This window comes from Phaseolus vulgaris, chromosome 11 (assembly GCF_000499845.2).
Source record: "Phaseolus vulgaris cultivar G19833 chromosome 11, P. vulgaris v2.0, whole genome shotgun sequence".
NCBI classification, from domain to species: domain Eukaryota; kingdom Viridiplantae; phylum Streptophyta; class Magnoliopsida; order Fabales; family Fabaceae; genus Phaseolus; species Phaseolus vulgaris.
The window spans coordinates 17,813,663-17,827,226 of record NC_023749.2 but is presented as its reverse complement, the minus strand read 5'-3'; the positions used below and the strand labels follow the sequence as shown (position 1 = coordinate 17,827,226).

The following is a 13,564-nucleotide window of genomic DNA, read 5'->3' as shown; positions in this document are numbered from 1 at the left end:
TGCAATGGGAAATATCTCATATATTCACAACAAACGTATCAAATGCAACAACATTATACTTACTGCCCCCAAATATATTTATATGCAGGTGTGCATATAAATTACTGTTGGCAACGTCCCTAACGTGCGCCATGAGCCTTCCCTGAAAGGGGCCATCTGCGTGGGTCCATCTAAGCCCATCGACGAAGTTGTCCTCTCATACCTCAAAGAACCGAGCACACGAAAATGGTACCGAGAGCCGAGCACTGGTCAGTACATTTTTTATTATATATCTCATCATTAAATACAAACTAAAAATATATATAGCAAAAATATTTGTTGAGAATATATATTTATATATATATATATATATATATATATATATATATATTGAAAGTATGAAGTGTCTTATAAAAAGAGTGATAAAAAAATTCTAGATATTAACTTTTTAGAATGCTGATATAGTAATACTTTCAAATATAAAAACATACTCTTGGTATCTTAATAAATTAATATTTTTTTATTATATTTTTAATTTAAAAATATTATTATATTATTATTGTCAAATGTATGTGATTTACTTGATAGTAAGTTTTCTCAACTTTTTATAAAGACCAAGGGGCATATTTTTGTTAGATCTACAAGAAGTAAAAAAGAAAGTGTACACCAGATGTACAGTTAAAGACTAATATTGTTATTATAGCTAAAACTTAACCAGTGCAACAAGTGTATAATTTCTTGCAATCCTTTTTCCTGTGTGCTGAGCACTATATATTTGTGAAGTATTGCAATTGCTATGATATGCTGCCCTATGTATCAACAAGCCATAACTCTTTCAGGATGAATAACACTAACAATCTATCAAAGTTTTTTCTTGTTCCAGTAGAATGGAAACTTTGATAAAGAATGATGAGATTGTAATGTAACAACTTCTGAATCAATCTAAGAACCAGATATAGCTTTCACTCAATACAAACAGTAAATTCCGTATATATCTAAGGGCAACATGACATCATTCCTATGACCAAACCATGCTTACATGAAAAGAAAAGAAGAGGGAAAAAAAACAATAAACTTGGCAAGATATGTAGGAGAAATTACATAAAAAGATAAGTGTAGGTATTAAAAGCTTTCACTTGGATCCCAAAATGTTGAGAATTGGTTGGTTGAATCATGCACATATAGATATACCATTCTGCTGCAAAAGGCTTGTGAAACTATGCAGAGCAGCATCCAGCCTTTTTAACAGCTGAGACATCATCCCTACTGCCAACATTGATGGTCTGGCCCTTAGGCAAGGCTGCAGGGTCATCTCCAATCTCAAGAGTTTTCCTACTAACAACACGATATATCTGAGTGAGCACTTCTGTGAAGGCATTGTCAACATTCAAGGACTCAAGAGCAGATGTTTCCATGTAAAATGTGTTTTCTCGCTCAGCAAACGCCTTCGCGTCATCTGTGGCCACGGCTCTTAGGTGACGGAGATCAGCCTTGTTCCCTACAAGCATGATTACAATGTTGGCATCTGTGTGATCACGAAGCTCCTTTAACCATCTCTCCACGTTTTCAAAAGTCACATGTCTGGTAACATCATACACAAGCAAAGCTCCCACGGCCCCTCGATAATAGGCACTTGTAATTGCGCGATATCTGTGGGAAATGGCAAGAATGAGACCTGATGTATGCAGCATTATGATGGAATACATATAATGTATTTAGCTATAATTTGTAAGTAATGAGTAATGACCACGCCATAGACAAAAATCATTGCAAGTGTACTTCAAAGTAAAGTTTTACAAAAAAATCATTGTAGAAGTGTCTTAGAAAAATATTGAATCTTTCAGTTTCTTTTAAGCTTTTGTCCTTCAAAAAGATACATTAGTCATCATTCACTCCTTGAAATGAATTTTGACATCATGTTATGGTAGTCCCTTGTCAATCATGAAAACTGATATCAAATACAGACTGAGATTGCAGAGCTACATTGATGTCATCTTCTATTGTTAATGGACTAAATTGATGTCAATTTGTAGGATTAAGGGACTAAATTGATATCAAATACATTAGTCATCATTCACTCCTTGAAATGAATTTTGACATCATGTTATGGTAGTCCCTTGTCAATCATGAAAACTGATATCAAATACAGACTGAGATTGCAGAGCTACATTGATGTCATCTTCTATTGTTAATGGACTAAATTGATGTCAATTTGTAGGATTAAGGGACTAAATTGATATCAATTTCTATAATTAAGGGACTAAATTAATGTCAGATGTTGTTGTAGGGACCATATTAATGCAACTTTTCATTACTGGAGAACTAGGCATTAATTTTCTTTGAAAGACCAAGGTGATGTTACCTCTACCTTTCGGGGACTAAAATGGGTTGGTTGGTTTGCTATACTTCCTGTGAAACAAGTTTGGTGGTTGTTGCTATATTTAATACAGCCAAAACTAGCTCCTTTCCACTATTACTGTGTTGCACCATTTAGTGCATATGTATGGATACCATTCTCATTGGCAAATAAAACCTAACCAAAGTATCACATTAAATCTCACTTCCAGATGAAATAAGTATCCTTGTCCTACAGTACACTTCATACAGCTACCATATTCCACCTCATTAAATGTTTCTCAGAAATTTGCAACAGTCATATTTTAGATTTAATAGTCACATACTCAAATCTCAGCCTTATTTTATTTCAAAAAAGTGTCTGACAAATGAACCAAATAATGAAAGGCAAACATGAGAAGTCAAGTTGTCCTCCTGTCATCTTCCCAGAATATTTCTCAAATGACACACACACCAATAAAAGAAGACTTTTTTTTCTGAAGGGAGCAATGGTAAAGTAAGTCATTTCAATGTTGATAACATGCACATAATTTGTTATGCATGCATATGTAATATCAACATTTAGTTTTCTTGTTAAAAAATTAATATTACTTTATCTTCTAAAATGAGTTCCTCACTTTAAAGGAGTCAGATCAAAGAAAAAAATGCAGATTTTGTAAAAAACAATGGATCTGGAAGCAATAGACATTTGTCACACTCATCCATTATACCACACATACATTTATACTCTAAACTTTGGCCCACTATTCAATGATTCATCCACAGAACAATTATATCCCTCCCTAAGCAACCTTGAAACCACAACAAAGGGGAAACAAAACAATCTTCAACTCATTTCACTATTTTACAGATTCATCAATTTCATGATTTTTATCAATTTTAGAACACGCATCCACAGTGCCATAAATAGCATGAAATAGCAACATTCTCCATCCTATAAAAAAAGGCCCAATGCATGATCCCATGCTTGCATTCTAAAAAATACAAAACAAAAATACAGATCAAAAGTAAGAACCCCACAACAACCAAAAAAACAAAATCTCATGTTACCTTATTCATCATTGTCAAATCAAATCCCACACCATTATTAAAATAAAATACCAAAACACATTAAACTTTAATCAAGCCCCCACAAAACTATGGTCCACCCAATGCAGCCTCAATCATCAAACAACAAACCACACCCTTATGTTTGCTAGGGTGGGAAAACAATAAAAGGAAAAGTTAGAAATTTAAATTGAAGAAAAACCAAAACAAAATACTAAAAAATCAATATTTATCTATTTCTCCCTCACCTTTTATGCGTCTAACCAAAAGAAAAATGATCCTTTTTTCAGTCTTTTCTTTCTTTCTATTTTGCTTCTTTATTTTCATTCCTCTTGTTCAAATCCGTAAAAAAAAAAATCAAAATAGAAATCTGAGATGAAATGAAATAGTTCCGTCCCAAAATTATCTACACGATCACATTCGAGACATAATTACCCAGTAAACATAAATGAGTTTTTCCAAGAAAATTCAAAATGTTTTCGTTTATCATAAGAAACTAACCCTTTCCAAACATTTAAAAAGACAAAAAATAGAAAAAAAAAAAAAAAAAAACAGTGACCTTTCTTGGCCCGCGGTGTCCCAAATTTGTGCCTTTACGATCTTGTCATCGACGTGGATGCTGCGGGTGGCAAATTCAACGCCAATGGTGGATTTAGATTCCAAGCTGAATTCGTTCTTCGTGAATCGAGACAAGAGGTTCGATTTCCCAACGCCGGAATCTCCGATCAACACCACCTTGAACAAGTAGTCGTAATCATCGTCCGCTCTGTACGCACCCATTTTCCCTCTTCCTTCTCACGCGATCCGTGCCTTCAAAAAATCCTAACTTTGACGGTTTTTTCTTCAATTATTTTGCGGGGAATTCAATTGGGTCAGTGTCTATGAACCCTTCAACTTTCAGCATTGGAAATGAAGAAGAGAGAGAAAGAGGGGTGGTGTTGATGTTGTTGTAATGGCAGAAGGGTATGGAGGGAGAAGCACTCCAAGCTAGAATGGAATGAATGATATATCAAACAAGCATAACAATCAAAATGGCTTTGCTTCCTTTTACCTTTTTCACCCTCTTCCATACATCTTATTATCTTCTTTTTTTTCTTTTGGATAGAGAAAATGAAGGAAAAACCTTCAAATTTAACCTTTCTTTTTGTTTGGGTGTGGATTTAACTTATGGGAATTTTATATATTCATGATTAACTAACATTTAATGTAAGTTTAAAAGCTTTTTAACTCATCAAAAGTTAACGAAAACAATTCAATATCAATTTATTCATGTGAATGGTGACATTAATGAAATGACTTTTGGATTATTATTTTAAAATTTGTTAAACTTATTATCTATAATTTTTAATTGGGTAACTGTGTAAAAATTTATAAAATGTTAGTACACGTTTTTTTATCTATAATTTAGGAAAATTATAATTTTGATTTTTTAAAATTCTTTATCATATTTTGGTTCTTTTATACTTTTTATACAATTTCAATCCCCGGATTTTGGAAAGAAAAATATGAATTTGATCTAACAGTCCATTTTTGTAAATTTTTTTATTTTATATATTGGAATTAATTAAATTATCTTTAATAGTGTCTTAAATAGATAAGTTAGCTTTAGAATTCACTTGTACCGAAGTAAAAGAAATTAAACAATTTTTTAAAATTATAAGAGTTAAAATCATGAAAATTTGTAATTTATCTACAATATTAATGTGAAGTTTGTTCTTTTTTAATAAAATCCCATTTTAATCTAAATTCTATTACTAGTTTGGTACATTTTTAATTTATGACTAACAGTTTAAATAAAAATCTAAGTAAGGCAATTTAGGAACAATAGTTGTATACCTAATAAGTATTTGAAAAAAAAATAACTTTTTTCTTTCCGTGGGATGCACAGGATCTTGCAGGCAAGACAAGAGCCATGCCTAAGAGTCCCAATAACAAGCTATTGTAATGACACTCTCCCTTAAAAAATAAATTTAATATCTTCACATATCAGATATTAAAAAAATTAACTTCAATAAAAAAAAATACTGATCAAATGATAATTTTTATGTAGGTGAAAACAGAAAAACAAGTGAAAATATTGGGTACTCACCAAAGTTCTAGAGAATCCAACTCAATATACTATCACTTATATGTTATTTACTGTTACATTTTATACTAAAAATAGTGTAATTTTATAGTTACACATGTCTAAATAACTTTTTTTTTGTGTACTTTTATATTAATAATTGATTAGTTTTATTTTTTTAAATGAAAATGTAATTATTATCAATGTTATCCTTGTTATATTCATCCAAAAATTGTCCTAAAAAGTCATGAAATTTTATAAGGTTAGAAGTGTAATTGTGAAACATTGTAACATTTAAATTTTGCTTACCAAATATAATTATTACAAGCAAAAATAGACAATATTTGGTGGAGCTAGAAATCATGTTACTCTTGTGACATAAATAAAATAGTCTCGATACTTTTCACATGTAGTTGAATTGTTAGCTTGAAATTTAAATTCTATTATTCATCATTCATCATAAATAATCAACTGTTCATTGATGTGATCCAGGTTCCTCAACGTCACTTTGTTTTCAAAATTTGTTGTATTTAAATTAAATTTTAAAATTTTGTTTCAAAAATACGTTTACAGTAATTTCTAAAGTAATTTCTTACTCCTACATGCATTTAAAAGTAAACTTGATTTTAGTTTAATACAATACAGATGTTAAAAAAAACCCAACCCCTATCGAGGTGAGTTTATCTATAAAAATTGATTAAAGAATAAAAAAATAAAAAAATATAATTGTATAAGAAAAATTATCTGGAAGGTGGGCCCTAGAACGAGAGACCCATGCATGAGGGGTGCATGACGCATGAAAGCGCAGCATCATGGATAATCCTAGGGGCGTAAGAGTCTAGTAGAATTAGGGTTTTCCGGGAAGTTGCATGCATGATACGTGGGTACTTAGGGCACCCGCGAAACAGATGGCGCTGGATATTAGGTGCACCAAGTTGGGACCTAGGCGACACTTTGATTATTCGTTGCATTCTAGTTAAAGGAAGTTCATGTGCCAGATACGCAAAGATTACGCAATAGCGGCACAGGGACACTTCCCAAGGAACCCTAGACAATGGTAACAGAAAAGAGGTAAACCCTAGTTTCAACCTATATAAAGGGTGTTAATAACCCTAGTAAGGTACGCAGCTTTTGAGACTAAAGCTATTTTATATTTGGTGTTCTTTGTCCTAATACTGACTTGAGCGTCGGAGTACAAACGGTCGTTAGGGCGCCCCTTTTTTCTTTGCAGGTGAGAAGTTTCTTGATGGAGAAAGTACAATTCTCAGGAAAGGATAGAAGGGTCAGAGCAACCGTTGAAGACGACCGACGAAGCGAGTCAACCGGACAAAACATTAATTATTTCTTTACACAACTTAACTTTAAAATAAATAAAAAATTATTTTTTAAATAATAGATTTATTATAATAATCAAATATAAATTAAAAAATATAAAATTGTAAGTTGTTTGAAATTTTTTAATTCTTTTTTACATAATAGCATACACTAATGGATAAATGGCTTAATAACAACGTAACTTAACAGAAACCATAAATTGTGAAAGTGTATGACCGAGTCCAATATCATAAAAACAACCAACAATATATTTGCAATTTAATTTTCATACTTTAGTATAGGTTATTTTGTTAACACCACCATAATATATTAAAAAACTTAGACTCGGTTAATTTAAAATTTGATAAAAAAAAATGCAGTAAAAAGATATTATTGGATCACTTTTTACCTAAAACTAAAATATCTTTTAAAGTTGTTGTTACAATGAGTAATGTAAAAAATATGATGACTCTTGTACTCTGAAATCATAATGTATCTATACGGGAAATCCAACTCAACCTTCTTACTTTCTTGAATATTTAGAATTTGGTATTTTTTTTATATATATATATATAATTATTCTTACCAGTTGGCTTGCTCGCCGGTTGATCCTAACGACAAGTTATGGCTCCGTCATCTTTGCTGGAATCTGCTCCTCCCTTTTGTTGTGTTGGAACACGACTTCGTTGAGACAGAGAGCCCTACCAGTTGATTGCACTACGACGATCAAGTCAATACCGGACTTAAGAAACAAGAATTAGTAAGTTTTAGTCTTAGAAACAGCGTACCTTCACCTGGAATCTCAAGTCTCTTTTATAAACTACCTCTTGTAACAACCTTCACTCACAAGAATCTTATCTCGAGTAAAAACATCTTTAATGGGAGAAGAGCATGTTACAATATGCACAATCATAGCGCTGCAACTGCACAGAATCCTTGGAGTGCATAAAATCTTAACAGAATAACCACCGGGATACCGACTCATGTACCAACATCAGGGGTCCAATCGGTTTTACATAGGCATACATGCCCTTACGTATCATGCATGCTACCAAACCCTAACGCTCTTAGGCTTAGGCTTTATAGAGAATGTTTTACTTGTACTAGACCCGAATGCGCTAAATGCACCCCTAGGCTCATTAACACTCTTCGTTGACCGATCAGGCCTTATACACGAAGGATTTACATTAAGTATATGAATGAGAGTCAATATACACATACCTGGAGCTCACTCATGTGTCCTATCAACTCGACCCGACAACGAAGCTAACTTGTTTAACGCAGACGCTGATGTCCAACCACTGAGCAATGAGCAACACTTGCTCTGGTCTAATACACAAGCCCCCCCAGGCTCGAGCTGAACTTGTTTCAGTGAAGAGACTAACTGCTCGCCCAGGGTGACCTATGTATCCTGTGAGTAGCGCGGCATGCACAGTTGTTAGAAAAGATGGCTTTAAACTAGAGAGGGGTGAATAGTTTAAAAGGGTTTTCGCAAACTTTTCAAAAACTAGAATGAATTTATCTTAGAAACCAATTGATTCAGCAATTCAGTTAGCCAAAACAGCAAGCAAAAGCTGTAGTACCAGAAAAAACAATCGGTTGTTTCGTAGAAACAATCGGTTGTTTATACCAGCAAACAACAAATAAACTGAATTTAAAGAGTTAGAGATAGAGAGATTGTACACAGTTGTTTATACTGGTTCACTCCAAACCAGAGCTACATCCAGTCTTCTCAGAAACCCTGAGGATATCCACTGAGCAACCACACCTTGATCACTTACACAACAACCAAGAGAATGACCTTAAACACCTCAAGAAACACACTCTCCTTGGCCAACACTAAGATTGCTGATCTTGAACACCTCAAGAACACACAACCAATCTCAGCAAACACAGAAACGAAATTGTTCAACAGAGTACAAAGATTACACTTGTTACAGATGAATATCTGAAATCAATACAAGTAGAATCCTAATCCAGCACCTTGATCAATCATAAACTCTTAGCAATCTCAGCTCTTTGAAAAACTCTTTAGAAAAACTTTGTCAAAAACTTCTTAATTCTCAAATATGTTTTTCTTAATATATTCAAAGATGTAGTTTGTTATCAAATCTTAACAAACTCTTAAATTGCATTAAAAGATTGGTCAAAGCATTTAATGACTGGAGCGTATACAATTAAAGCATTTAAAGCTCAGTCAAACACAAAACAGTTATTCTATTATGATTCCAAAACAAACAATCGGTTGTTTCCTTGAATCAATCGGTTGTTTTGGTACTTAACAGTTTCAACCATTCAAAAACAGTTTTCAATCTTTCTCAAAACACCTAAGTATAAACAATTGGTTGTTTCAACAAAACAATCGGTTGTTTCAACTTAGTTTGAAAAACATTTTACTTTCATAAAAATTGAGATGATAATTGCTCGAGATTTAATCAAAGGGTGGATTACAACATATAAACTACCCCAGAACAAAGCTTAAACCAGCACAACAACATCAAGCAAAGCAGAGGCTTCAACATCCTTCAAAGGATTTGGATTCTTCAAAATATTGAACACCACTTGGTTCAACAATCTCCCCCTATTTGATGAAGACAAATCCTTGATGCTTGTGTTGTACCTGATTAAATCTGAAGCAGTTCCTGCAATAGAACTTTGAGCAATACATTGAACTTCTGATATTCTGTTAGCATACAGATAAACAGTTTAAATCTGAAAACATCTAATATCAGAGATATATTACATATTCCAAACTGTTTTATCAACTGAAAAACAGAAACTTAAAACAAACTAGAAACACAGCATATATCTCTCCCTATTTGTCTTCACAAATAGACAAAGATAATAGATAAAACAAGATATTGTTTTCATTACATCAGAATAAAACAGCAACAGCAGAAGGAAAGAAATTTTAAAACCAGAAAAGAACAACCAAAAACAATCGATTGTTTCGATGAACAATCGGTTGTTTTTCCTTCATTCTTCTTCATCAGCAAACTGAAGATCAAAGATTTGATTCTGGACAGCTTCAATCTGTTCATCCAGAGTCATAAACCTTGCATCCATGTTGTCAAACATGGTGTCAATCCTTTGGAAATTACTAACACAGAGATCATGGAGGCTCCTTTGATTTTCAGCAAAGCTATCAAGCCTATTCACCATGAGTCTTTCAAAAGACGACATGGTTGGCATTCTTTCTCCTTGATGTCCATCAGCAACACTAGGTCCTGCATCTTGAAAATTTTCAGTTGGATCTTCATGTTGAACATCCACATCAGTAGGTTCATCTTGTTCAAGATTACCAGCACCACTAGATGAGGCACCATGATCACCATCCTTGCTTATCCATTTTCCACCTACTTTTGTAAAGTCCATCTTGCTGAGTGATCCATTGTTCAACTCTTGAGTTGACTTGACCAGCTCAGAAGTTTCATCTTCAAGATTAACTTCAAAAAAGAGTAGAAACTTAGATATTAAAACAGCATAGGGATAATGATAATAACCTAACCTCATGGATTTTTGCATGTGTTCTTTGATTATATGAATCCAATTGATCTTGATTTTCTTGGTGATGCAGAAGATATAAACCAGATCTTCTTCAGTTAGCACAGAGTGATTGTTAGAATATATGGCCTTAAACGAGAGGGGGGTGAATTGTTTAAGAAGGATTTTTGAAAACTTTTAAGCTTAGAATGAAAATACTTCAGAAGAACCTTGATTAAGGATTCAGTTTTTCCAAAACAAACAGCAAAAGCACAAAGCTGGAAAAACAATCGGTTGTTTTAGCGAAACAATCGTGTTCCGTCCGGTTGACCGGGACGTCTTCGTGCGCGACCTCAACCGTCAGCTAGGGACTCCTTCCCACTGGTTACCTGTGGATTCCTGCAAAAAAGAGGACAGAGAGGCGCCCTAGCGGCCGTTTGCACTCCGACGCTCAAGTCAGCCAGCAAGAAACACCAAAACTGTTCACCTCCGTCTCTGAGCACCGCGTATGGCACTCTGAAGGTGGTAAAAAGAACTGTGTATCGTGTGTGTGTTTTTCTCCCTCAGGCAAAGATCTTTTCCCAGTCCCTTGTTCGTAACCTCAAAGCACGAGCAAGCAACTAGCGAGTTCTGGTAAATTTGCCAAAAGTTCGAACCCCGTTTCCAACATTCTCAGCGCTATTTAAACTACCCAAGCATTTAAAGCGCCTTTAATCACAAACGTAACGCACTCAATCAGCGTGTCTAATTAGAAAACGTAGCGCATTTAAGACGTTGAAACGCTTGGGAGCCATTATAGTGTCTGAACGCTCGAAACGGTAACTGTATTGAATGACTTTAATTACCTGGCACCTGACTAAAGGGTGTTTCTATTCTGACCTGGCTGTCGTACACGTGGAAGGCCTCACGACGCCATGCCCCCATCTGGGGGCGTTTCTGCCCATCTGGGGACGTTTCTACGTGTGAGTCCTCCTGCATGGGAGTGCTACTGCGCTAGGGGTGACTTTTTGGGTGCCAACTCATGCCCCCAATCATCTAGTCACTTACTTTGAGAGCGTATCTGCCTTCCTCTCGTACCCTGCACCCGGCTGCCCTGGGCGTGACCTTCTTCTTGAGTCGTATCTGTCCCAAAGGCGTCTCTGGGGTGGCAGGGGTACTTCACGAGTCAGGCTGCCCTACACTGGTACTATCACTATGGCCTTGAAGCCACCTTTTCCTTCTCTTTATCGCTGTCCCAGGCTATCGGGACCTGAGGCCTTCCCACGGCGTCGCTCCCTCCATGGTCTTTCCTACCCATGGGTATCGGGGAACCACATTGTGATTGCTTTGCTTTAGCACTGTTTGATCTGGCGACACCCTGGTTGGGCGACGCCTTCCCCTAGGCGACGCCTTGTCTTGGCGACGCCCTGGTTGACGACGCTGGCACGTAGCGTCTCTTCACCTAGGCAACGCCTTGCGTTGACTTTGACCCCTGACGTTGACTTTGACCTTGATTTAGTCAACGCCCGGGTACGGGACGGTACAAATCGGTTGTTTATACCAGTTCCAAAATATCAAACTGAATTAAAGAGATAGGGATAGAGAAAATGTACACAATTGTTTATACTGGTTCACTCCAATCCAGAGCTACATCCAGTCTTCTCAGAAACCCTGAGGATAACCACTAAGCAATCACCACTTGATCACTTACACCACAACCAAGAGAATGACCTTGAACACCTCAAGAAACACACCCTCCTGGCCAACACTAAGATTGCTGATCTTGAACACCTCAAGAACACACAGCCAATCTCAGCAAAACACACACACGAATTGTTCAGCAGTTTACAAAAGATTACACTTGTTACATATGGAAATCTGAAATCAATACAAGTAGAATCCCTATTCAGCACCTTGATCAATCTCTCAACTCTTTAGCAATCTCAGAATACTTTGAAAAACTCTTAGATGAAAAACTTTGTTTCAAGATTCTTAATATATCAAAAACTGTTTTTCAGAATATATCTAAGAATATAGTTTGTTATCAAATTTAACAAACTCTTAATTGCATTTAAAATAGATTGGTCAAAGCATTTAATGACTGGAGCGTATTCGGTTAAAGCATTTAAAGCTCAGTCAAAGAAAACAATTTTTCTGTTATGGTTTTAAAACAAACAATCGATTGTTTCCTCGAATCAATTGGTTGTTTTGTTACTTAACAAAAACACCATTCAAAAACAGTTTTCAAACTTTCTCAAAACACCTAGGTGTAAACAATCGGTTGTTTCGACAAAACAATCGGTTGTTTCAACTTAGTTTGAAAATCATTTTGCTTTGATAAAATTGAGATGCTAATTGCTTTGAGATTTAATCTAAGTGTTGATTACAACATTGAACTACCCCAGAACAAGTCTAAAACCAGCACAGCAGCATCAAGCAAAGCAGAGGCTTCATCATCCTTCAAAGGATTTGGATTCTTCAAAACATTGAACACCACTTGGTTCAACAATCTCCCCCTATTTGATGAAGACAAATCCCTGGTGCTTGTGTTGTACTGATTAAATCTGAAGCAGTTCCTGCAGAGAAAGCATTCATACTATCCAAAGCTTCTTACAGCAACAAGTTGGATTTCACTCATTAAGCATAATAAACAATCGGTTGTTTACACAAAACAATCGGTTGTTTCTATCAGCAGCAGCAGAAAGCAATTTTAAATTCAAAGATTTAAACATTTTATGCATATAAGACATAGATATACAAGAACCAATAATTCTCCCCCTATTTGTCTTCACAAATAGACTTTAACATGTATTAAAAACAGATTTAAGAGAGATTATTAAGATCAAGAATACCTAACTCATTTCTCAAGAAGAAAAACCTCTCTTTTGGCAAAGGCTTTGTGAAGATGTCAGCTAGCTGCAGTTTGGTCTCCACAAACTTCACTTCACAGTTCCCATTTTGCACATGATCTCTGATGAAATGATGTCTTATTTCAATATGTTTTGTCCTTGAGTGCTGAATCTGATTTTTGGTAAGATTGATTGCACTTGTGTTATCACACATCAAGGGAACTTTGCTGATTTGTAAACCAAAATCTGCAAGTTGTTGCTTGAGCCATAGGATCTGTGCACAGCAGCTACCTGCAGCTATATATTCTACCTTAGCAGTAGAGAGAGCAACACATGCTTGCTTCTTGCTATGCCATGAGATTAGGCTTGAGCCGAGAAGGTGACAAGTGCCACTTGTGCTTTTTCTATCTAGCTTGCAACCTGCAAAATCAGAATCTGAATAACCAATTAAATGTATAGGAGAATGAGAAAGATACCATAGTCCTACAAAAGA

General features: G+C 35.2%; 1 protein-coding gene across 1 annotated transcript; it reads right to left on the bottom strand.

Moving 5' to 3' along the window:
• Positions 1-838: 838 nt before the first annotated feature.
• Positions 839-4,484, bottom strand: LOC137824499 (ras-related protein RABA1f). Its single transcript, XM_068630169.1, has 2 exons — positions 3,941-4,484; positions 839-1,629 (listed from the first exon to the last, which is right to left on the bottom strand). Exons 1-2 carry the CDS (start codon positions 4,159-4,161, stop codon positions 1,197-1,199), a joined length of 654 nt encoding a protein of 217 aa, XP_068486270.1. The 5' UTR covers positions 4,162-4,484; the 3' UTR covers positions 839-1,196.
• Between the last annotated feature and the right edge of the window lie 9,080 nt (positions 4,485-13,564).

Bases quoted from the DNA above. Each gene is read 5' to 3' on its own strand.
- LOC137824499 (XM_068630169.1), bottom strand. From the start codon at position 4,161: ATGGGTGCGTACAGAGCGGACGATGATTACGACTACTTGTTCAAGGTG. The intron at 1,630-3,940 runs GTCACTGTTTTT...CATTTCCCACAG, and splicing joins GACACCGCGGGCCAAGAAAG to ATATCGCGCAATTACAAGTG.